The 22797-nt window shown below is 67.3% G+C and overlaps 3 protein-coding genes across 5 annotated transcripts; 1 reads left to right on the top strand and 2 right to left on the bottom strand.

The window, feature by feature from the left end:
* Positions 1-1090: 1090 nt before the first annotated feature.
* On the bottom strand, positions 1091-6187 carry SFXN3 (sideroflexin 3). Its single transcript, XM_063339617.1, has 11 exons — positions 6032-6187; positions 5290-5456; positions 4880-5050; positions 4603-4701; positions 4261-4336; positions 3738-3823; positions 3188-3315; positions 3012-3061; positions 2833-2882; positions 2350-2397; positions 1091-2029 (listed from the first exon to the last, which is right to left on the bottom strand). The coding sequence occupies exons 2-11, from the start codon at positions 5451-5453 to the stop codon at positions 1933-1935; spliced, it is 969 nt and encodes a 322-aa protein (XP_063195687.1). The 5' UTR covers positions 5454-5456; positions 6032-6187; the 3' UTR covers positions 1091-1932.
* An 834-nt stretch (positions 6188-7021) lies between these two features.
* On the top strand, positions 7022-14886 carry PDZD7 (PDZ domain containing 7). 3 transcript variants are annotated; one of them, XM_063339313.1, is made up of 17 exons: positions 7022-7078; positions 7759-8166; positions 8356-8496; positions 8904-9078; positions 9402-9578; positions 9794-9941; positions 10181-10241; positions 10709-11134; positions 11616-11819; positions 12023-12061; positions 12246-12403; positions 12544-12635; positions 12773-12864; positions 12967-13038; positions 13552-14046; positions 14358-14458; positions 14610-14886. In XM_063339313.1, exons 2-17 carry the CDS (start codon positions 7974-7976, stop codon positions 14757-14759), a joined length of 2724 nt encoding a protein of 907 aa, XP_063195383.1. In that variant the 5' UTR covers positions 7022-7078; positions 7759-7973; the 3' UTR covers positions 14760-14886. The 3 variants fall into 3 exon arrangements, with proteins under 3 accessions (XP_063195383.1, XP_063195382.1, XP_063195384.1); XM_063339312.1 differs by having other exon boundaries at positions 12020-12061; XM_063339314.1 differs by lacking the exon at positions 12023-12061.
* A 108-nt stretch (positions 14887-14994) lies between these two features.
* LZTS2 (leucine zipper tumor suppressor 2) lies at positions 14995-22179 on the bottom strand. Its single transcript, XM_063339315.1, has 6 exons — positions 22097-22179; positions 20243-20311; positions 18473-18940; positions 17594-18109; positions 16720-16989; positions 14995-16622 (listed from the first exon to the last, which is right to left on the bottom strand). The coding sequence occupies exons 3-6, from the start codon at positions 18899-18901 to the stop codon at positions 15942-15944; spliced, it is 1896 nt and encodes a 631-aa protein (XP_063195385.1). The 5' UTR covers positions 18902-18940; positions 20243-20311; positions 22097-22179; the 3' UTR covers positions 14995-15941.
* Between the last annotated feature and the right edge of the window lie 618 nt (positions 22180-22797).

Here is a 22797-nt window from a genome sequence, read left to right as displayed (position 1 = left end):
AAAACGTAATTCATTTTTCCCGAGCGCTCCATCTCCCTGTGTCTTGGCAAGCTATTAAAAATTTGTCTTCATTTTTCTGGCAAGAGCCTTGTACCTTTTCATCTTTAATTTATGAGAGCAGAATAGCTACTGACAAGCCCTTATTGCACGGCGAGGGGCTGCATTATTTATAAGCCGCCAATGGCTGGCTCAGGGGAGATATTTGCAATATGCCGGGGCCGGCAGAAGGACAGGGACAGATTCCCGACGCGCCTGTCCCGATCCGCTCCCCCATCCTGGGTGGGTGCTGGGTGCAGGTGTCCTCCTGGCTGCCCCTGGTGGGGGGAGCACGCCCTGCCCAGGCTCTGCCAGCCCCTGCCTGCCGGAGAAGCTACAGAACGGTGTGGCTCTGGGCTGCCTGGCCCTTATCTCACCAGCTGCTGCATCTGCCCATCTTTGGCTTTGCAGCGACTCTCGCTCCTCCGTCCTGGCTCGACACGGGGACTCTGCGGAGCGTGGTTGCCTCCATCCCTCCTTCTCCTTGCATGGACATCCATAGCTCCCTCTGCCTGCCCTGGCTTGTGGGTGACACAGCTGCTGCCCGCGGGCTTGCCAGGGTCCCAGGACAGCAGCGACGTGTTCTCCGATAGCCGTGCATAGAAAGCGGGATAAAAATATCCTCGCTGGAGAGGCAGGCACAAGGCCGAAGCCAGGGATTGAAGCAGAGCGTCCTGTGAGCGGGCTGGGAGAGGGGGTGGGAGCGTGGGCAGAGCCCAGGGTGAGGGGGGGGGAACGATCCGGCCTCTCCAAACCAGCAGCATCCAGGGCAGCAGCTTAGCACAGAGCCCTCTGCGCAGCGGCGAGGTGCAAAGCTGCCTGTGCTAAAAAAAGCCCTCCCGACAGCTGGATGAGCTTAACCACACGCCGAGCCAGCCAGAGCCTCTGCAAAAGCAGCAGGCTGGAAAACAGGAGCAAAGCCCGGCCCCGGGGGGCGCAGGGGCACCCTGGCAGCCAACCTGTCCATCCCTCCCGCTGCCATCCTCACCCCCGCGGCAGTCCCTTCCAACCGTATACGAACTGTCAAGCAAGACGCTTCTCTCTGCTTTTGGTTTTGTATAAACAACCTGCCTTTATTATTTGGTATATGTATGGGTACATTGTATTTATATCAAAAATAACTAGAGGAAACCACGGTGAACTTAAAGCTATTTGAGAAGGTCCACCTGAAAGCAAGCACTCCAGGAGAGGGTAGAGTGTCCCCCCAGGGGGAGCCCAGCCCTGAATACAGATGGCATTAAGATGAGAATAAAAACATGGACTCTGCTGGAATTAAAATGTGCCATTTGCTCTGGGGATGGGAAGGAGCAGAAAGCCAGATTAAATCCCTGGAGCAGCCCAGAGAAGAGCAGGGGGTGAGCTGAGAGCGCGCGCCTGGGCTGGGAGAACCCTCCCCTGGGTTCGAGCCACTGTGTACGCTTGAAATCACTCACCCACGGCTATTTTGGACACGGGGAGTTTTCCTCTCTGAAAGCTGCTCTGCCATCCCCAGGCACCAGCTGCTGAACTGCTGGGGAACTTGGGGTGCCTGCAGAGGGGTCCAACCCTCCATGGCTGTGATTGTCTGCTGCCTCCTAAAGCTGGGGAGCACCATCCTCTTCCCCACCCCACCTCCCCACTCACACGGTCCCCGGTGCAGCTGCACACGCAGGGTGAGCACGGGAGACACGCACAGGGGGGCCAGCCAGGAGGTCCCCAGGCTTGGGGACAGGGTTCAGTGTGGTGCTGCAGGGCTGCGGGCATCCCGGGAAGCGGGGCCGAGCACCTGGGACCTACAGACACACGACGGCCAAGGGAAAGCGGCGGCAGACCCAAAGGGATCCAAGGGGCGAAGCTCAGCGATGCGCCAGCCCGGTGGCTCCGCAGCACGCATCTCGGCCACCCCGGGACCCCCGTTCAGAGCCCTTTGTTGAAGTAGACGGTCTCCAGCTGCGGGTCTTTCTCCCGGATCCGAGCTTGGACTTCAGGCTCCAGGCGGCTCACAGACATCGAGCTGCCGAGGGGACACGGATACAGTGGATGGAAGGGGGACACCCATCAGTGGCTTCAGGTTTGGGAAACCACCTGCTGCCACCCCTTCCCCACCTGCACCCCATGGGGATGTTGTCCCCATGCCCCAGCACAGACCTCTGGGTCTACACTGCTGCGTGTGCACAGGGATGTGTGCGCACATGTATTTTCAAGCCTCTGATCGTTCAAAGGGGCAGAATCATCTCTTGGGAGTTGGAGAGCACAAGGAGCCCGCTATTTCCCTCCCACACCCCATGCCTTGCCCCACGGGGCTGCACACAGGGGCAAAGTGCCCATCCTTACCTTTTCTGCGGGAAAAGCGCGCAGCACAGCGGGGTCGCGAACACCAAGCTGCAAGGGAAAGACACGGAGAGGAGAAGCTGGGCTGCAGAGCAGCAAGGAGGCAGCCCAGAGCTGTGCCGGGTGCTCATCTAGGGAAGGGGTAAGGAGACGTCATCTCCAAGCTCCAGAACCTGCTTTTGGCTCCTGGAGTGGGGCAAAGCCTGTCCCCATCAGCATGGGGGAACAGCAATGCTGAGCAAGAGCCCGTGGCAGGCTTGAGAGATGTCAAGATGGAGCAAAACAGCTCCTGGTCCCGGGACATGGCCCCCCATCCCAACCGCCTGGGTGGGCAACAGCCTGGCTAAGCTCCATTTGCCCTCCCAGGGAGCTCTGGGGTGGCTCTCGCCTCCCCTGCCAGGCAGACCCCCCCAGCAGCACTGCCCCCCGTACCCGGGCTTGGTCTGTGCCCAGGGCAGCGATGCCCATCAGCAGAGGCTGACTTACCAGAGTCCCACCAGGCCAACCTGCAGAGGAGCATTCATGTACGGGTAGCGCTGCCAGGGACAGGGAGAGGCTGCGGTCAGTGGGGTGGACGGAGCAGGAAGGTGTCTGTTCCCTGACGGGGTGCCAGCCCTGAGAGACATCACCCCATGCCCACCCTCCCCTCGTGGGACCAGCAGTACCTTCAAGAAAGCTCTCTTCTCCAGGGCGTTCATGATCACCGGGGGGATGGCTGGGGCAGAGGGGAAGGAGATGAGCTCCCAGTGCTCACAGCCCCCCAGCCAGCTGTGGGACCCTGTCCCACACTGCCAGGGACCAACTGCAGCCCTCGGACACGGGGGGAGGAGGGGACACTCACCCATGGCCGGGGCTGCCATGCCGATGCGGGAAACGACCACCTGGAAAATGGCCTTCTGGGCTGCAGCCGTGGACTCGCCCAGGCGGTTCCCGTTCTCATCCGTGACGGGGATTCCCAGCTTGAGCTCTCTGCAGGGAGAGTGGGGGTGAGGGGGACCCCAGGGCACGCAGGTGGGGAGGATCAAGGGACAGGGCAGGGACACTGCACAGGAGCATATCTCCAAGGGAGGTTGGTGTCCTCCTTATTCCCCATCCACTGCCTGCATAATAAGTTGGGGGGGGTGTGTCTCAGCTGGACCCACATTCACATTTGGTGGGTCCTCAGCAGGGCTGGACACGGAGGGGGAGTTCACAGCTGGCATTAACTGATAACCCCGTGGGATGCAATGGGGTGCTTGTACCCTCAAACCAACCCCCCAGGGGAAGGGGTGCCAGCAGGGCCAGAAAGGAAGCCCCCTGCAAGCCCATGGCATTCCTCCCCCCCATCCCCCACCAGTGCCTGGTGAATCCCAATGCGAGCCCGAGCGCCCCGTCCCAGCCCAGGGACTCACCTCTGCCTCATCAGCGGGATGTTGATGCAGTTGGCAGCAGCCACAGCCGCAAAAGGCACGTACCGGCCGATGATGGCTGGCAAGTGCTGCAGGGGTAAGCAGGGAGCACGTCACGCAGAGCGTCTGGGGGCAGAGCTGGCTGTCCCTGGGTCTGCCACCTCCAAGACCTTGGAATGTCCCAGCCCCACCAAGGAAAACCATTCCCTCCTCCCCTGCAACTCCCAGCCAGTGAAAGCTGCACAGCCCAGGGGGTTGGGGGGTCCCATGTCCCCTCCCAGCCCTGGAGGGAGACCGAGGGGTGAAAGAAGCCTGGAGAGATCCAGCTGGGGACGGAGCGGGGCTAGTGGGACAGGCCATCTCCAGAGCCATCGCTGGAGAGAGGGGCTGCTTTGTGTGCCCCCCGCGCACCCCCAGCAACCCCATTCCTCCATTTTCTCCCCTGCCCCAGGTGATGGGGAGCAGAGGGACACTCCACAGGGAGCGCCCAGGTGCCCCAGCCACTGATGGCCACATGCCACCTTACCTTGGTGAGCGATTTGAGCCCCAGTGCTGTGACAACTGCCCCTGTGGTTGCACTCACATAGGCTGTCCCCAGCTGGCTGCAAGAGCGGAAGGTGACACTGATGAGCCAGGGTCTCCCCATCCCACCACCACCCCAGAGGAGGGGACAGCATGTCCTTCAATAGTAGGAGGGCACCTGGGTTCCTCTCCCAGCTCTACCACCAACCCTAACAGCCCCACTGGTGTCTATCTCTGGCTGCACCAGGTCTCCATCATCCCATCTCACAAACCCCCACTATTTAAAAAGCTATTCAAGGCACTCCCCCCTGGAATTTTTGGGTGCCCTGGTCAGAGGAGTGCTTACCTGGGGGTGATGGGCGCATCCCCACTGCGGTTGGTGTAGTTGACGATGGCGTTGAAAGACTGGTTGACCCACTGCCAGAACAGCACGGCCGGCGTGGTCCTATGAGACAGAAGAGGGTGCTGGTGGCACTGGGGGATGCCACCCATGCTCCTATGGCATGGGTGCCTTGCCAGGTAAGGGGCATGCATCCCCTTCTCACCCCAGGGCCCAGGAGGGTGCCCAGGAACCCCCGCACCGGGCACCTTCCTGGGCCCTGGGGTTTGGAAGGGACGGGTACCTGTAGAAGGTCAACATGCAACCGGTGATGGTCATGTTCATGGGGACCTGGGCGGACATGCGCCCTATGAGGAGCATCTTCTCGCCCGTGTCGGGGTGGAAAGCCGAGTCGTAGATGTACTTTGCCCGCCATAGCTGGTCCTCCGTCAGCCCCGGGGGCACCATGCCCGCCCTGCCGAGTAAGGGTAGCACCCGCTGGGAGACCCTCTGCCAGCATCTGTGCCCCACCTGGCCCCCCACCCCATATGGGGCAGTTGGGGGATGCCTCGGGGACCAGCCAGGAAATGTGGGGAGCTGTCTTTGGCTGGGGGGAGGCCAGCACTGCTCCCACTCCCACTCCAGGGAATGGCCCCGAGGTTGTATCCTGCCCGGGAGCAGTGCTGGGGGTACGCCCCCCTCTCCCCCCAGTACCTGTAGTCCTCCACCACCCTGCGAGCCTCCTCCAGCGTGGCCCCTGAGAGCAGCAGGTTTCGGGGGTCGGTGACCATGAAGAAGTGCTTGGCCCGGCCCTGGAAGGTGCTCTGGTCCCAGCGGGGCTCACGGATGTTGATGGTGGCAGGCAGGGACGGAGGCATCTTCTGGAAGGGGTGGGGGGGCAGTGGTTATGTGGGACGTCCACTCCCCCCTCCCGAATCCCTGGTGGGGCAGCTCTGGAGCTCCCCCAGCCGGGAGGGGACACGGGGGAGACACAGAGCACCCCTTTGCAATGGAGCTGAGAGGAGACCGCTGAGCCCACCCAGCAGACGGGGCAGCTCGTGGGTGGGTGACCCCCCCACTGCACCCCTCCACCCTGCAATCTGTCAGTGGGTAGCCCCCCAGTCCAGCTCGCAACAGCCACCGATGTAGACCCCTCCCACCCCAGCAGGGCACCCCGGACATGGGTGGGGGTACGGGGACCCGCCGCCCCGGGGGTGCCAGTCGCGGGGGGGTGGGGAGGGGGCGAGGAAGGGCAGGGGAAAGCAGCAGATCCCCCACCCGGTACGGCACCGAAACACACGGCCCGGCCCCATTTCCACGCCCGCCCTTGCCGGCGAGAAGCGGGGCTGTGCTCCCCCCGCGCCGGGCCGAGCATCCCTCCTCCCACGCGTGACACCCTCCCTCCCTCCCCCCCCGCCCCATAACGACCCGGGCCGGGGTCGCCCCAGGCACTCACGGCTCCCGGGGCAGCGCCCGCCGTGCCCGCTCCCGCCGCCTCCGCCCCTCTCCCGCCCGGCGCGCTGACGTCCGGCCTCGTCACGGGCCGGGGGCGGGGGGGGGGCGGCCCCGCGGCGGGGGGAGCGCGGCGGGGGCCACGCAGGACCGGGCCGGCTGCGGGGGCGGGGGTGTGTGTGTGTGTGGGGGGGGTGTGTGTGGTACGTGCCAAGCCGCACGCGGGTGTCCCCGTGTCCGCCGTGCGTCCCCGCGGGCTCACGCGGGTTTGGATGTTCCTCGTGACGTCGCGCTCACGCGTGTGTTCACGCGTGGGGCGGGGCGGGAGGGCACACGCGCGTGCGCGCGCGTGAGCGGGGCCGCGCGCACGCGGGTGCCCCCGCTGCGTGGGTGTCTGCGAGCGCGACCCTGCCCCCGCGGGAGTGGGGGGACACCACGGTCCCCGCCCCCGCCGCCCCCCCCCCCCCCCCGCAGCCCCGTGTCCCCTCGTCTGCCCTCCCCCCGCCCCGCATCACCTGAAACCGCCGCGGTGTCGGGTTCGCGCTGGCGGCTCCGGGCCTCGCCGGGGGGTCACGGCCAGCCCCGGGGTGGACGCGATGCCCCCCGGGGAGGGGGACACGGGGGGACACCGGCTCGCATCACCGGAGTGATCGGGGGCGGGGAGGGGGGAGGGGGCACACGAAACCCCCCCACACCCCGTCCGTGCCTCAGTTTCCCCCGTGTGCCCCCGGGATGCTCCGGGATGACCCCCTCGGGGCGGGGCACCACATACCTCGCCCCGCGCAACCCCACGGGGGGACGCGCCACCCCCGAGCCCCCCAACGCCGTGCCCGTGTAGCGGGGTATGCACAGGGCTCCCCCCCCCCCCCGCAGTTGCAAAGCCAGCCCTGGCCGCTCCTGATTGACAGCTCCCGCGCCCGGTGGCCGCGCCGGTCCCGCGGGGGCAGCCAATCCCCGCGGGCGGGGGGCCGGGAGGCGGTGCCCCCCCCCGGCCTCTCCATCCCCCCCGCGCTGCCGGGTGTCTCTTTCGCAGGTGGCACCATGGGGACAGGTGAGGAGGGCACGGGGCGCGGGGGCGGAGACGGCGGTAGGGGGGTCCCCAGCGCCCTTTCCGGGGGGGGCACCGCCGGCTGATGCTGGGGGCCGGGGCGCCGTGGGGGGCAGGCGGGCGGCGGGGACACCGGCGTGTCCCCCTGACCGAGGCCATCACTTATTTATTGAGGTCAGGCTGGGGCGAGCGGGGGACGAAGCGGGGGGGCCCCGTGGTGGCGTTTCACCCACGCCTGGAAAATCCCCGCGGGTACTGCCCCGGGGGGCTGCGGGCTTGTCCCCTGCCCCATGGCGGCTCCTGGCGATGTAAATCCGGAGGGGCTCCGGGGAGGATGGAGAGGGGCTTCTCCCCCCCTCCTGCTGCAAAGCCTCCACAGGGAGGGGACCGGGGGGGGCAGGTCCCGCTCTCTGGCATAAAGCTGAGGTTCTTACGTCCCCACTCCAGGGCCTTTCCGGATTTACACCACCAGGTAAAGCCCCTTTGCACTCCCTATTCCGGATTTACACTGCCAGGCAAAGCCCCTTTTCACCCCGGTACCTTGCCCTAGGGCAGGACAGCCTGCGCCCGCCCGCCCCCATGGTGGTACCCAGGAGCCCTGCAGCAGTTTGGCCCCCAGGGTCCTACAGGACAGGGAGGAGACAGGGATGGAGAAGGGGTCACAAAGCTCCTTGTCCCCCCAGGCTGTGCCACCACGCCCAGGACCCATCCTGCCAGCACAGCGCACCCACGCCAGCTGTCCCCAGCATCGCGCTGCTAAGAGGGAGCGGTGCCTGAGCCCGGGCATGTGCTGCTGGACTATGCCATGTCCCCCCCCGGCCGGCGGGCAGCCCCAGCCCCGTGAGGACACGGCCAGACCGGAGCCGGACGCCGGGACGCCGGGACGCCCAGCGCCGCCATGGCCCAGGGCTGGGACGCGGCGCTGTCGGGGATGACGACGGGCAGCCGGTCGCGGAGCTCCAGCAGCGAGGCCAGCCTGGCCCCCCACTGCCTCCTCAGCAAGCAGAGCCGCCTGCTCAATGGGGCCACCCGGGTCAGCCGCGCTGCTTCCCCCATGGGCCGCGTCATCCTCATCAACACCCCCATCGAAGGTGTGTGGGGTGCCCTCCCACCCCTCTGCCCACCCCTGTGGCCGGGGAGGGGGCAGACGCCTGGGTTCCCCGGGTCTGGGGGTAGGGGGAGTTGTCCTGGGACTGGGGACATCCCCATCAAGAGAGATATGCCCTCTCCTGTTGCTTGCGCCCAGCCTGGGTGACACATCCCGTCCCTCGTCCCCATAGCCAGCAGCAATGAGAGCGACATCATCAATGCCATCACGGTGGAGAAGAGCATGGACGGCAAGCTGGGCTTCAGCGTCCGTGGTGGATCCGAGCACGGGCTGGGCATCTTCGTCAGCAAGGTGGAGGAGGGCAGCGCTGCCGGTAAGTGGGACGGGGCGAGGGATGCCGGTGGGGACAGGCACGTGCCAGCAAGACCCTCTCTGGAAGCTCCCAGTGACGCAGTGCCATAGTGGCAATGCCACCATTCATGGTTGCAAGCCACCATTTGCTCCCTGCTGCCTCTCACCATGGAGTTTTCAGGCTGCCCACAGAGAAGAGTCGGGGACAGGAGTGGGCAGCCCTGTGCTGATGGCTCTGAGCTCTATCCCCAAGCCACAGTGGGGTGACAAGCCCCCTGTGCCTGCTACAGCCTTGGTGTGATTCCCAGGGATCCCTGCCTCTGTTCCTGTGGGGTTTGGATCAGGCTGGGGACACATTTAGGGAGGGGATGCCAAACAAGGACATCAGTGCTGGGTCAGGTGCCCAGCCGAGCCGTGTGCCCCTTGCAGAGCAGGCCGGGCTGTGTGTTGGTGACAAGATCACGGAGGTAAACAGTGTGAGCCTGGAGAACATCACCATGAGCAGCGCCGTCAAGGTCCTCACTGGCAACAACCGCCTCCGCATGGTCATCCGGCGGATGGGCCGCGTGCCGGGCATCAAGTTCTCCAAGGAGAAGACGGCCTGGTGAGCAGGACATCCCCCATGCCAGCACCCCAAGCATGGTGGGGAGGCATGGTGGGGGATGCTGGGGAGCAGGCAGGGTGCCAAAGCTGGGGGACTCTCAGGGTTGGGGGCATCGGAGGTCTCTGAAAAAGGTGGGGGGAGCCCAAGGTGGGACACAGGTCTGTGCAGGAAGGTCTGGAGCAGGCAGGGTGGGTGCAAGCCCCATCCTCAACATCCCCCATCCCCATTGCTCTTCCTCTGCTGGTGACACCAATGGCCCCATCCTGCTGGAGGGCGAGAGCCAGACCCCCGAGCCCCCCCCCAACATTGTGCCCGTGCTCCAGGGTGGACGTGGTGAACAGGCGTCTGGTGGTGGAGAAAAGCGGCTCAACGCCGTCGGAGAGCAGCTCCGAGGATGGGCTGCGGCGCATCGTCCACCTCTACACCACCTCCGACGACTACTGCCTGGGCTTCAACATCCGCGGTGGCAGGGAGTTCGGCCTTGGCATCTACGTCTCCAAGTACGTCCACCCCAGGGGACATGCAGCACCCTGATCCCCGCTGTGCCCACAGTGGGGCTCGGCACCTCCGCCCTGGCTGAGCCCCCCCACCCTCGTAAGACTGTGGGCATCACTACCGCGGGTGCTGGGGCACGGGGCCACCCAGGCAGAGGTGTGGGGCAGGAGCAGGGCTCCGACAAGGGCTCGGAGCCATCCTGCTCCCCCTGCTGCCCTAGGGTGGACCCCGGGGGGCTGGCGGAGCAGAACGGCATTCGGGTGGGAGACCAAGTCCTTGCAGCCAACGGAGTCAAGTTCGAAGACATAAGCCATAGCAAGGCAGTGGAGGTGCTCAAGGGGCAGACCCACATCATGCTAACCATCAAGGTACTGGCACCCAGCCCCACGGGACCCCTGGGCGAGGTGGGGGGGTCGGTGTGTCCCCAGGCTGGCGCTGCCCCAGCTCGGCCCGGCGCCTGTGGGGCTGGCGCAGCCACCAGCTGGTTGGGTTTCAGGCGGGTGGGAGGCGGCGGGGGGGGAGGGGGGGGATGCATTATTCATGGCTGGCACCAGATCGGGTTCACCCAGCACACGCTGACCCCCATGTCCTCTCCCCCTGTGCCTAGGAGACCGGCCGGTTCCCTGCCTACAAGGAGATGGTGGCCGAGTACTGCTGGCTCAGTCGCTGTAAGGACAGTGCTGCATGCGTACTGGCAGGGGCCGCCGGTCGGGGAGGGGGGGGCCGGGGGGGGGCAGGGCTGAGACCACCATGCAAAGTGCAGCTGGCCCCGGTGGGGAGGGAGGGGGTCCTCGTGCCATGGGGTCCCATGGCCTCAGAGGGGGCACGAAGCTCCCTGTGCCACAGTCAGCATCTCCATGGTCTCCATGGCCTCACAAAGGTCTCACCTGTCCCCCGTTCTTCTAGGGGACGTAAGAGCCCCATGCTGTGGCCAGCAGCCCTGTGGTCCCTGCGATCCTGCAGGGTCTCATGTGTCCCCATCCTTGTAACGGACATGAAGAGCCCTATGCAATGGCCAGCAGCCACTTGGTCCCCCACCTTGTGGGTCTCCACATGTCCCCTGTCCTCAGGGTGAAAGCAGAGCTCCCTGAGGCCCGGTGGTGTGTCACCCAATGTCCCCACTGTGCCTTTGCAGTGACCAATGGGCAACTGCAGCAGCTGTCTCAGGCCTCGGAGACCAGCTCCTCCATCTCCTCCTATTCCTCGGGGCCAGCACCAGGGGCAGTGAATGGGCTGGGGACGGCCACCTCGGGACCCCCCACCCGCACCGTTGATGTGGCCATCTCCACGGAGGACGGGCCACGGCGGGGCTGGGCACGGGAGCGTGCCGAACGGGCCATGCAGACCGAGCCAGCCGCCGAGGGGCTGCCGGAGACGCGGCGCACGGTGCGGCCCCCCGAGCTCCTGCGGGACACAGCCATCCGGGCCCAGGGCGTCCGCGAGCCCCCCGGCACCCACCCGCGCCGGACCTTCGCCCACTCGCCCAAGACAGCGCTGCTGCTGGCACTGAGCCGGCCCCGGCAGCCCATCACACGCTCCCAGAGCGACCTCACCGTCGCCGGTAGGCACCGGGGCGCAGCCCCACGCATGGCACTCACCCCTGGCTGGCGGTCCCTTCCAACCCTGCACCCCCAGCCCTGCGTGTCCTGTAGCTCAGCCTCTGCCCCACATGGAGCCTATCCCCTGCTCAGGAATCCTATAGCCCCTGCCCCACACAGATACCTGGCCACCAGTCCTGGGCATCCTATAGCTGAGTCCCTGGGCCCTACCCCAGCACCTTCTAGCCCCCGCCCCATATAGACACCTGGCCACCAGTCCTGGGCATCCTATAGCCCTGCCTAGACCCAGTCCTGTCTGCAGGGCTTGCAGGGCACCCCAAAGCCCAGCCCTGCAGCCCCTGGACATGCCCAGCACTCTGCAGCAGGTTTCCTTTCCAGTCAGTGCCCCCCCAGGTTACCAGCCCAGGCTTCTTCCCAGCTCCCAAACACCATTTGGGGTGGCATCCCCCACCCTCTCCGCTCCAAACCCCTCTCTGTCCCCAGAGGAGAAGAGGAAGAAGGAGAAGCCAGAGGTACAAGAGGCACGGGGGGCTCCCCCGGGGCTGCACCGCTCCAAGACCCTCGTCAATCTCTTCTTCAAAGGGGGCCGTGCCACCAGCCAGAGCTGGGCCCCCCCCAGCCAGGAGCCCCCCGCCTCCGACCGCCGGGCACGCGCCAAGTCCCCGGGGCGCCCTGATGGGGACAGAGGTACTGGGATGGGGGACAGGGCGGAGAGGGACTCGACCTGGGACCAGTCCCACCTTCTGTGGGCACTGCGACCCCATTGCGGCATCCCTGGCATGGAGGGGGAGCATGGGGAGGGAGACCCCAGACATGCAATTTTGGCGATGGGCAGCAATGCTGCTGGCCCCTCCATGGGTGCTCACCCCTCTCCATCTCCCTTGCAGTAGGTGCTGTGCAGAAGTTTGTCATCCGGAGCCTGAAGCGGGGTAACGGGGGTGCCTGTGTGCCCGGGGCGGGGGGACGGACTGTGGGGCAGGCTCTGCATGTGCCTGGCCCCACACTGCGTGTGTCTGACTGGTGTGGATTGAGCTGGTGGGCTGGGGGTGGTTGTGGGGGGTCCAGGGCGGTCGCTGCCCCTCTGGCCACCCCTCCTTGCTGTGCCCCCCCCAGAGAAAAGCCAGCGTGCCAGCATCCTGGGCCCCGCGGGCATGGCTGCCCTGCAGCCCAGCAGCAGCGACCCGGAGGCCCGGCTCCCGCACATCCAGGACACCGCCGCACGCCTCCTCAGCCCCGACGAGGTGACGGCCGTGCTCCGCCACTGCTCCCGGGTACGGTGCTGCAGGCAGGGTAGCTCCTGCATGCTGGGGGGGAAGCTCTGTGACCCCCCCCACACACATTAAGGTCTGGAAGGTAAACTGAGGCACGGGGGAGACACACCCATGTGCTGACACTCCTCCTGCGCCCGCAGTACCTGCATGAGGGCAGCGTGGAGGATTTGGTGCGGCCGCTGCTGGCCATCCTGGACCGGCCGGAGAAGGTCCTGCTGCTACGGGATGTGAGGTGGGTGGTACCCCGGGGTACCCCAGTACCACCCAGCCGGGTGAGACAGACCCAGAGCCCCACATGTGCTCTTCAGCTCCGGTCGTGTCCCATCCCGGAGGCAGCCACAACCCATCCCTTCCCCTTTGCCCCGGCAGGAGCGTGGTGGCCCCCACAGACCTGGGACGGTTCGACAGCATGGTGATGCCCCTGGAGCTGGAAGCCTTTGACGCCCTGAAGAGCCGCTCAGGTAGAGCCTGGCCCCCCTGGGGACCTTGACCGTGGGGGGTCAGCAGGCAGGGGTGGGCACAGCCTGGGGGGGGGTGTGACTGGCCGCTCTCCCTGCCCACAGTGCGCTCGCCTGCCCTCCGCCCAGCCCACCACGACGTCCCCCCCAAGAGACACCTCATCACACCAGTGCCTGGTGAGTGCCACCCCACGGGGTCTGCGCCCTGGTCCCCAGGCTGCCCTGGGAGACAGGGGGGGCACCAGGGAGGGTGTGGGGGGGGTGCAGGGTGGAGGGGGTATGGGTGCAGTTTTGGGCGAGGAGAAAGGGAGCTGGGATGCCTGGGTGCAGGGGGTCCCAGGGGAGAGGGAGGCTGGTGGGTGCAGGGGTTCCTGGGGGAGAGGGAGGGTGGTGTCCCTGGGTGCTGGGAAGGCCCAGGGCAGGATCTGGGGACCATGGGTGCCAGGGGTTCTTGGGGAGGAGGCACCTGGAGTCCCTGGAGAGAGCTGGGGTGCCTGGGCATCCCTGGAGGATGAAGATCCTTGGTGCCGAGGGGGTCCCTGGGTTGGTGGAGGTCCCCAGGGCTCAGGGCTTTGGGGTGCTGGGGGGATCCCTGGGTGGCTGGGGTCCCAGGGGATCCTTGGGTGGTGGGGGTCCCAGGGAGCAGGGCTGTGGGGTTCCGGGGGGATCCCTGAGCCCCTCTCATTGCAGACTATCGGGGCGGGTTCCTGCTGAAGCCGGCTGGGGCCCCAGAACTGGAGGAAGCCGGGGGGCTACAGGCGAGCCCAGCCCGGCTGCGAGCCTCCCCCAGCCCCCACCAGCTTCACCCCCGCACCTACACCCCACTCCCCGACGTGCCAGTGGATGCCTACGCCTGCGCCAGCCGCCCCCCACCCCCTGCCAGCCCCCGGCCCCCCAACTGGCTGCTGGCTGAGCCCCCCCTGGGCGAGGGGCGCGGGCGTTCACGCAGCCCCCGGCCCACCTGGCACAAGGAGCCCCCCAGGTCGGTGCCCGACAGAGGGGCCGATGTGCTGGGGAAGCCCCGGCGGACACGGCCCCCCCTTGCACCCCTCTTTGGGGGGCCAGGTAGTGAGGCAGGGGCTGGCGTGGCCACCAATGGCCCCGGGGATGCTGGCAGGGAGGAAGAGGAGGAAGAGGAGTACCGGCTGCTCACCGTCACCCTCTCCAAGCTGAAGCACTCACTGGGTGGGTGGCACAGGGGTGGGACCCTAGGGATGGGGTGGGGACCCTCCTCCTGGCACCAGCATCACTGGGATGGGTGGGACCCCCTTGGCAAGGGGCATCCCATTTAGGGAATGGGACAACACACCGAACACTGCTCCTACCTCCAAAACTAGGTGGGGAGAAGAGGAGCTGCCACTGCCTGGTGCCCTCGACCCTAAAAAAACAGGGCAGGACAGAGGCATGGCTGCCCAGGGGAGGGGGTGCCATGGCCGGGAGTGGGTGGAGGGGGTCCCAGCCTACCTGGATGCGAGGGTCTTGTGGGTCCCTCACAGGGATCAGCATCTCCGGCGGCATCGAGTCGAGGGCACAGCCAGTGGTGAAGATCGAGAAGATCTTCCCTGGGGGAGCCGCCTTCCTCAGTGGTGTCCTCAAGGTACAGGGGGATATCGGGGGACCCAGCACACCCCGAGGGGTGGGCAGGCATCCAGACATCCCCATCCCGTGGTGCTGCTGGGTGCTCGCAGCCCGCTGGCACCCCAAAAGCGGCTGTACTTCACCCTGCTGCCTTCTCTCATGGGGGCCAGGCCGGGCAGGAGCTGGTGTCAGTGGATGGAGAGAGCCTGCAGAATGTCACCCACCAGCGGGCTGTGGACATCATCCGCCAGGCCTACCGCAACAAAGCCAAGGAGCCCATGGAGCTGGTGGTGCGGGTGGCTGCAGTCTCCCCAGAGTGATGCTGCACCCCCGCTTCGAGGAGCCATCCCACGCTCAGGAGGAGCTGGATGGCTCATTCCTGCACCAAGTTGTGGCTGGTCTCAGCACAGGCAGAGTGCACGAGAGCCAGAGTCACCCCACGGGCACAGAGGAGATGCCCACAGCAGGACCCAATGTGGGGGGGCAATGCTGGCAAGGTGGGAGGGGGACAAGTAGCCCCCAACCCTGCTCTGGACAGACAGACAGACACAGCCCTGAAAAAAAAACACAGCCAGGGGCTTGTTTTTAATGGGCGTTTCCAAGTGGTACACGGGCGAACCGGGCTCTGGGAATGGGGCACGACCGAAATAAAGTACAAAAATCCCCCTCTGGAGCCAGGGGCGACCAAGCCAGAGCTGGGCACAGCCAGGCTTTTCCTTTGGTTTGACCCCCCTGGGTGCCCAGCTGGGCTACCCACCACTGCCCACCCCAGGAGTGTCCCCGGGGTGTCCCCAGCTGTCACCCCCGGCACCGTGCCCCTCTCCCCTGGCAAGCTGGGCATCACAGGGGCATGGGCCAGGCTATTTCTGGGGGGGAGAGAACAGAGGGCTGCTGGGGACAAGGGCATGGGAAAGGCACTGAAGGCAAGCTGCCCCACGGCAGGGGCAAAGAGGACGCAGACAGGTGGAGTGTGAGCTGGGAGAGGGTGATATGTTTTGGTAGGTCCTATAAAAATAGAGTTATTTAAAATGGCACAGAAACTAATCCCCTGACAAACACACGGAGGGCAGGGGGGAGGCTGGCACAGGCAGGCTACACATGCCATCCCCTCTGGAACTGGCTGGGTGACAGTGCCAGCAGGGATGAGAGGGAGGGGACAAGCCAGACCTCCCCCGGTCCAAGGTGACCCTGGCTGAAGCCAGCGCCGCTAATCCCCTGGGCGCTAAGAAGATCAGCGGGGACCAGCTCCGGGCAGCCCTGAGGCCGGGACTCAGCACCCACCTGGCCCCACATCTCACGGGCACCCCCCTTGCTATGCCAGGTGCTGATGCACCCTCGCCGCAACACCTCGATGCTGGGGAGGGGGCAGTGCCTGTGGTCCCCTCTGCCCCCTCCCAGTGCCAGCACAGTCTTTGCAGAGCTGGGGGGAGGGCAGGGATCCCCCACAGCCCCCTAGCTCCCAAAATCCCAGGGGCTGGAGCTCCCCCGCAGCAGGCAGCTTCTCAGATCTCAGTGGCCGTGATCTCCTCGAAGGGTGGGTCGGGGCCAGGGGGGTCGCAGGGCTCGGGCGGGGGGTCCTCGCCCTGGAGCCGGAGATGCTGGAGCCGTTGCTCGAGCCGCCGGTTGCGGCGGTACATCTGGATGTAGCTGTACTGCAGCTGCTTCTGGTAGCGGATGACCCGCTCCTTCTCGCCCTGCCACGTGCCACGCTCCTGCTCAAAGGCGTCCCGCTGCTCCTGCCCGCGCCGCCGCTCCAGGGCCACCTCCGCCCGCAGCCGCTCCAGCTGCCGCCGCAGCCCCGCGCCGCCCCGGGGCTCCTCGTCGGGTTGGGGGCATCCCTCGCCGGGTGGGGGGAAGCCATCGCCGGGTGGGGGGCATTGCCCGCGGGCAGCTTCCCGCAGCCCCGCCACCTCCTGCTCGAGCCGGCCGGCTTTGGCGCGGAAGAGGTCGGCCTCGCTCTTGCGGCGCTGCAGTTCGTTGGCGCAGACCTCCAGCTCCAGCGCCTTCAGGCGGGCGGCCTCCTGCAGCCCCTGCGCCCGCCGCTCGCCCGCCTGCAGCTGGGCCCGCGCCTCCCGCAGCTGCGCCCGCAGCCCCAGCAGCTCCGCACCCCGCTGCGCCAGCTCCGCCTGTGCCTCCTTCAGCTGCTGCTTCAGCAACGAGATCTCCCCCGACTTCTGGCACACCTGCGGGGGATGGCGGGGGCTCAGGGCGCTGGTGGGGATCCCCCCCGCCTCCAGCTCCTGCACCCCCCGACTCCCCCAGCGCCATCGGACAACTCACCTCCCACTTGGTCTCCTCCAGCCGGGGTGCCATCTCGGTGCGCTCGCGCTGGAAGGAGGCGCAGCGTCGCTCCAGCAGCTCCCGCTCCTGCAGCAGCTGGGCCAAGTCCTCCTGCAGCTGCTTCTTCTCCTGCTGCAGCTGCAGCACCTGGAGCTGCAGGACCTGCTGCCCTCGCTGCGCCGCCTGGGCCGCCTGCCGCGCCTGGGCCGCACAGCGCTGCCGCAGGCCCTCCAGCTCCTGCTCGCAGCGACGCTGCTTCTCCTCATACACCTGGGGCGGGGGGGAGAGGAGAACACGCTGGGGGGGCAGCATGGCATCCCCCCAACTTCTGCTGCCCTCCCCGGGACGGGCATCCAATGCCCATAGGGAGGGGAGGGGCTTGTCCCCCCCAAAGACTAGAGGGGTTCAAGAGGGGTGTGATCTAGTAGTGGACACCCCCTCCTTGTGTCCCCCCCAAACAGAAGAGGGGTTCAATGTAGTCGTAGACCCCCCACCTTGTGTCCCCCCTGCCTTGGCGTGCTGTCCTGTCCCCCCCCCGCCACCCTGTTAGCACCCCCAGAGTCTATAGAGCTCCCCCAGCCCCACCATCAGCAGGGAGAAGCCACAGGTCCCAGGCACATCTGAAAAAGGGGTACCCTAAGATGAGGCACCCCAGTCTGTACAACTGGCCCCCCCAGATCACAAAGGCTCCCCCAGGGACCATATAGGACCACCCATCGGTGGGGAAAACCCCCATCCCCAGACCCACAGAAAAAAGTATCCCCATACAAAGGTCTGCATGAGGGTCCCCAAAGGGAGTCCCTGCCCCACAATGGGGGGACACATCCACACAAGGTGCCCCAGGGAGGGAGACAGGGGGATGCCAGGGGCGTACCTGGCAGATGGCCACCTCATTCTCGTCCAGGCTGTCGCGCAGGAGCCGCAGCTCGGCCTCCCTCTCCCGCAGCTTGTCCTCCAGCTCCCGCACCAGCATGGCCTCCTCGCCGGGCAAGGGCGAGCGCCCGCAGGAGCCGCTTTCCGAGGAAGGCCGGCCGCGGCCGCTCAGCGAGCCCGTGCTCTTGCTGGAGGACGAGCGCCCGCTATCCGAGTTGGAGGGGCGGCAGCCCCCCGGCGGGTCGGGGGGACCATGGGGGGTGGCCGGCAGGGCGCCCGCCTCGGGGTGCTGGCTGCAGCCCGTGCTGTAGGTGGGCAGGCTGGAGAGGGAGTTGCGCCCCGAGTCCGAGAGGGTGCTGGCGCGGCAGCTCAGGGAGCCGGGCTTCTCGGCACCCAGCAAGTGGGTGAGGCTCACCTGGCTCTCCGAGAGCCCCGGGCGTGCGGCCGCCTGGGCGCTCCGGAGCTTGGGCACCACTGGCTTGAAGGCCATGGGGCGGATCAGGGTCTTCTCCACGTTCTGCCGGGGAAAAAAGGGGAGACTGGGGAGTGCTGCGGGACCTGTTGACCTCCCGAGGGGCTCCCTGGGGCGGTGACGAGGGAGTGCCCCCAGCCCCGACACCTTCACATCCAAAAGGAGACAAGGGATGGTCGCTGCCCTCTCCATCCTCCCTCCATGGGGTGCCCAGGTGGGCTCCCATATGCAACCCTGGCACGAAGGACGGGGCATCAAAGGGATAGAGACCACCACATCCCTAGGGACACCAAAAACATGGCTATGTGGCCCCAGTTCACATGTCCAAGCTGACAGCCCCAGCGTGGCACAGGGAGCAAAGTCAAGACCCCAGCACCCATCCACTCTGCTGCCACCAGCCCCTCTCACCTCCTCCAGTTTGCCAGAGACGGGGACGAGCTTGGGGGGCGGCCCCCGCAGGTGGCCACTCAGGGCTCGGTCATCACGGGGCTCATCCGAGTCGCTGCAGGGGCTGGTGGGAGAGGGGGCGTCGAGCCAGTCACCACAGAAGCCCCCATTGGCGTAGGCGTGGGTGACACTGGGCACAGCCGCGTGGGGCTCCTCAGGGGACAGGGGGTCCCGAGGGGTGGCCCGGAGCAGCCCCTCCTGCTTGCGGAAGGAGGCAGTGGGGAGCCCCCCATCACAGGGCTGGCCGGGGCGGTCGTGGCGGGGCCGGCCGGGCAGGAGGCTGCTGACGCTGCCCATGGCGGCGGGGGGCGAGCCCGGGGCGGCACGGAGCTGCGCAGCCCCCTCAGCAGCAGCCTCGAGGGGCACCGGCAGCGTCTGCACGATGGCCATGGCGGGGGGGTCCCCGGCGGGCGGGAGCGCACGGGCAGCCTGCAGGCAAGGGAGATGGGGTGTCAGAGCAGCGGGGACCATTCGTCATGTCCCACCAGCTGCCACCATACCCAGGTAGGCACAGGGACACCCCTGAACCCCCATCGGCCATCCCCAATCTCATGGGCGCAGGGAGGCCCGAGGGGAAGCAGGCAGGAGATGCCAAACGAACCAGACTAAAACCAGGATTAGCTAAGGGGGTGGCACCAGCACCCCCCAAGCTGGGCTCAGCACCCTGGGGGTGCCAGGGGCTGTGGGGTGCCCGTGGCACCGTGGGGCAGCGGCGTTACGGTCCTGTCCCCCGACGTGCCCCGGCATGACCCCGCTGCAGGAAGCGTGCCAGAGCTGGAGGCGAATCCCGGGAGGCCTGCGGAGAGCCGGCTCCCGGGCAGCCTGCCCGCCTGCCTGCCCCACGGCGCTGCCTGCCCCACGGCGCCTGCCAGCGCAGCCCCCACAGAGAGTGGGGGGCAGCCCCACACAATAACAGGGACAGCCTCTTCCCCTGCCCCACAGCCCCCACGTCTCTGCAGTGACCCTACAGAGGGTGCCCCTCTACCCCCATGCACCCACAGTGGGGTGCAGGGTCCCCCAAAGAGCCACCAGCCCCTGCCCATCTGCCTACCAAACCCCCACCACGTGGGGGGCTGGGCAGGGCGTCTCTTCCCTGACCCACCACCGTGGTGGGGGGGGACACACCACGCAGCCCCCTCTGCTACCGGGGTACCAGGCAGGTGGGTTGGAGCCCACATGAAGCAGCGCAGGGCAGGGGGCTCTGCTCCACACCCCCCCCCACCTCCATAAAGGGGGCAGCGGCCAGGCAGGCTGGTGGTCCAGGATGCGGGCACCAGGCTCCTTCCCAACCCAAACACACGGATACCCCTCATTCCTGCCCTGCGCACCCCACTCCTCCAGGCGGGGGGGCCTCTGCCAATGCCCCACCGCAGTCCCCCCCTGCCCCAACCCACGCCATACGCCCACGTGACGTGAGGCAGCCGACGGGCCGGATCCGTTCCCCGCTGCCTCATCGCATCTCGCACATGGCTGCAGCTGGCACAGGGCGCGGGCAGGGGGGGCCGCTGCCCGCATGGTCTCGCCTGCCGAGCTGTCACCTGAAATCAATCCGCCTGCCAGCGCCCCGGGGGGGGCAAGCAGGGGAGAGATGCCGGCGAGCCAGCCCCCCTCCCTCCCTGCCATCGTCGCCCCCACCTGCACGTGCGGTCCCCAGGCGTGGTGACCTCACACCGTGCCCATGACGCCCCCGGGTGGGAAGATGGGTGACACCCCCGACCCCCCCCAACTTACCTCGCCAGCTGCTGCCCATCCGTCCGGTCCGCTTGGGTCCCTGCACCACGAACACGGCTCTGCCGGCCCCTGAAGCGGGAAGGAGAAAGAGGAGGGGGGTCAGGGTGCCAAACAGCAGTGGGGGTCCCTGTGCCCCTCACAGCCCCCCCTGCCCAAGCCGCCTGTGCCAGCGTGGCACAGGGGGTGGCAGGGGAGCCTGGCGGCAGGTACGCTGCTCCCAGTGCCCAGGGAGGGCTGTGGCTGCCCAGGGAGGGGTGGTGGGGACAACGTCCCCCCGTGGGGACCTGACAGAGGGGCAGAAGCACAGATCAGGGACCCGGTGGGGACAGGGGGGCCCTTGTCCCAAAGAGACATCTCAGCCCCCGCCAGCTGCAGACAGGCAAGGCACAACACCCCACCCCAGCGAAACCCGGCTGGGACGTGTGGGTCAGGAGGACGCCCCTAGGGACAGCCGGGTCCCCGCACAGCCACGGAGGGGACGCTGCCACCGTCAGGGCCCCGTGCTCAGTGGCGGTGGGAAGGGACTCCATCTTCTCCCTCCCGCAAGCCCCCACAGCCCACGGAGAGGGTCCCACTGCCACCCCGGCGTGGGGGGCAGCCCCCCGGCCAGCCGCCAGCGCCCTGTGAAACCTCCCTCCAGCCACCCAGTAAAACCAGTCAGGAACTGGGGCGGCGCCACCGCCAGCTGCTCCGGCCGGAGCGCAGCAAAGCCAGATCCCACCGTTCCGACCCCGAAACGGCAAGGGAAGGCTCGGCCCCTGCTTGGCCGGACCCCCACCCTGAGCTGGCGGGTGTTTCGGGCCCCCAGGGACCCCCACGCCTCAGTGGCACCTCAGGGCCCCCCCCAGGGCAGGGGCAAGCAGCCCTTCATCCCTCCCCACACCTGGCCCGTGTGGGATGGACACCCCCCCGGTGCCTAGCAGTACTGCTCTGCTGGCCCCCCCACATCCCGAGGCTCCGTGGGTGATGCTGCCTGCCTTGTCCGACCCATGCCCCCCCCTTGCCCTCCCACCCACCCCACACTGCCCCACGGAGCCCTGCAGCGCCCAGCCTGCCCCACGCTGCTTCCACCCTGCCCAACCCCATGGCTCCCCAAAGCGCCCCATGGCACCCCTGGGCCCCCGCTGCCCCACAGCTCCTGCAAAGTGCTCTAAAACACCCCAAAAATTTCCCATGACACCCCCAAAGTGCCCCACTGAGCCCCAGGGCCTGTACTGCCCCACAACACCCCCAAAGTGCCCCACAACACCCCGAAGTGCCTCACAGAGACCCTGAGCTTCTGCTGCCCCACAGCTCCCCCAGAGTGCCTCTAAAACACCCCCAAAGTGTCCCACAGAGCCCCTGGGCCTCTGCTGCCCAACAGCTCCCCCAAAGTGTCCCCAAAACACACTCAAAGTGCTCCAAAACAACCCTGAAGTGCCCCACGGGAGCCCTGGGCCGGCACTGTCCCATAGTTCCCCCAGAGTGCCTCTAAAGCACCCCCAAAGTGCCCCACGACCCCCCCCAAAGCGCCCCACGGAGCCTCTGGGCCTCTGCATCCCCAGGACCCCCCCAAACTGTCCCTGCAACATCCCCAAAGCACCCCACGGCGCCCCAGCGCCGCCGCTGCCTCCCAGAGCGCCCCGGACCTCCCCCCCCACCCCCCAAAGCGGCCCCCGGGGGCGCGGCCCCCCCAACACCCCAAGCGCCGCCAGCTCCCCCGAAGCGCCCCCAAACCCCCACCCCCCTCGAAGCGCCTTCCTGGGTCCCCCGCGCCTCGGCCGCCCTCCCCCGGCTCGCCCCTAGCGCCGCCGCAGCTCCCCCCGCCCCCCGCCAGGCCCGGCGGGACCCCCCGGCCCCGGCCCCCGCACTCACCGCCGCCCCGCTGCCGCCCTCCCGCGCCGCGCCGCGCCCCGCCGCCCCGCCCCGCCGCAGGCCACGCCCCCGACCAAAGGACCCGCCCCTTCTCCAGGCCACGCCTCCCCATCAGACCACGCCCCCTTGCCCCCCGCCAGGCCACGCCCCCCGAGCGGAATGGGGATACGGCGGGGGATGACCGTGGGGGTGCGTGGCGGGGGGAGCCCACGCGTGGGTCACCCTCGCCCAGCACAGCCCCGTCGATCCCGGGGAATTCTCGGGCTCATCCCCACCTCCCCGGAGCTCTCCCTCCCCCAAAGCAGCCCCAAACCCACGGGGTGAAGGTTGTCCCAAGAATGTCCCCCCCCCCTCCCCACGCCCCTCAAATTATCAGCACCTCGACAAGAGGGCTGGGGGGCTCTACACCGTGTGACATCACCCCCCCATCTCCTCCCCTCCGTGAGATGTTGCAGCTATTGCCACCTACCAGTTCCCAAACTGCCCCAAAGTGGGGGAAAAGGTTGAAAAAAATAACCCCACATCAACCCACCCACAGCCCAGGGAGCCGTGGGTGCCCACCTGCCCCCCTCGGGGTCTGGGATCACGCAGGGTCCGTGTCCAACCCCCAGGCTCAGCTCCATCACCCCCTCCCAGCCCCAAGGAGGATCCCAGGCTTCCCACTGCCCCACTTCCACCCCACAGCCCTGTGACAGCACCCA

The sequence above is a fragment of the Chroicocephalus ridibundus genome, chromosome 6 (genome assembly GCF_963924245.1).
Source record: "Chroicocephalus ridibundus chromosome 6, bChrRid1.1, whole genome shotgun sequence".
NCBI classification, from domain to species: Eukaryota; Metazoa; Chordata; class Aves; order Charadriiformes; family Laridae; genus Chroicocephalus; species Chroicocephalus ridibundus.
Note: the sequence above shows the minus strand (reverse complement) of the source record. Positions and strands in the feature narration are given on the sequence as shown.

Coding starts and splice junctions, on each gene's coding strand:
- SFXN3 (XM_063339617.1), bottom strand. CDS start 5,453: ATGCCTCCGTCCCTGCCTGCCACCATCAACATCCGTGAGCCCCGCTGG. Junction 2,883..3,011: donor AGAAGAGAGCTTTCTTGAAG/GTACTGCTGGTC, acceptor TGTCCCTGGCAG/CGCTACCCGTACATGAATGC. Junction 2,398..2,832: donor GTTGGCCTGGTGGGACTCTG/GTAAGTCAGCCT, acceptor TTTCCCTTGCAG/CTTGGTGTTCGCGACCCCGC.
- PDZD7 (XM_063339312.1), top strand. CDS start 7,974: ATGGCCCAGGGCTGGGACGCGGCGCTGTCGGGGATGACGACGGGCAGC. Junction 8,167..8,355: donor CATCAACACCCCCATCGAAG/GTGTGTGGGGTG, acceptor TCGTCCCCATAG/CCAGCAGCAATGAGAGCGAC. Junction 9,579..9,793: donor CTTGGCATCTACGTCTCCAA/GTACGTCCACCC, acceptor CTGCTGCCCTAG/GGTGGACCCCGGGGGGCTGG.
- LZTS2 (XM_063339315.1), bottom strand. CDS start 18,901: ATGGCCATCGTGCAGACGCTGCCGGTGCCCCTCGAGGCTGCTGCTGAG. Junction 18,110..18,472: donor TCTCTGGCAAACTGGAGGAG/GTGAGAGGGGCT, acceptor TTTCCCCGGCAG/AACGTGGAGAAGACCCTGAT. Junction 16,623..16,719: donor TGGAGGAGACCAAGTGGGAG/GTGAGTTGTCCG, acceptor CATCCCCCGCAG/GTGTGCCAGAAGTCGGGGGA.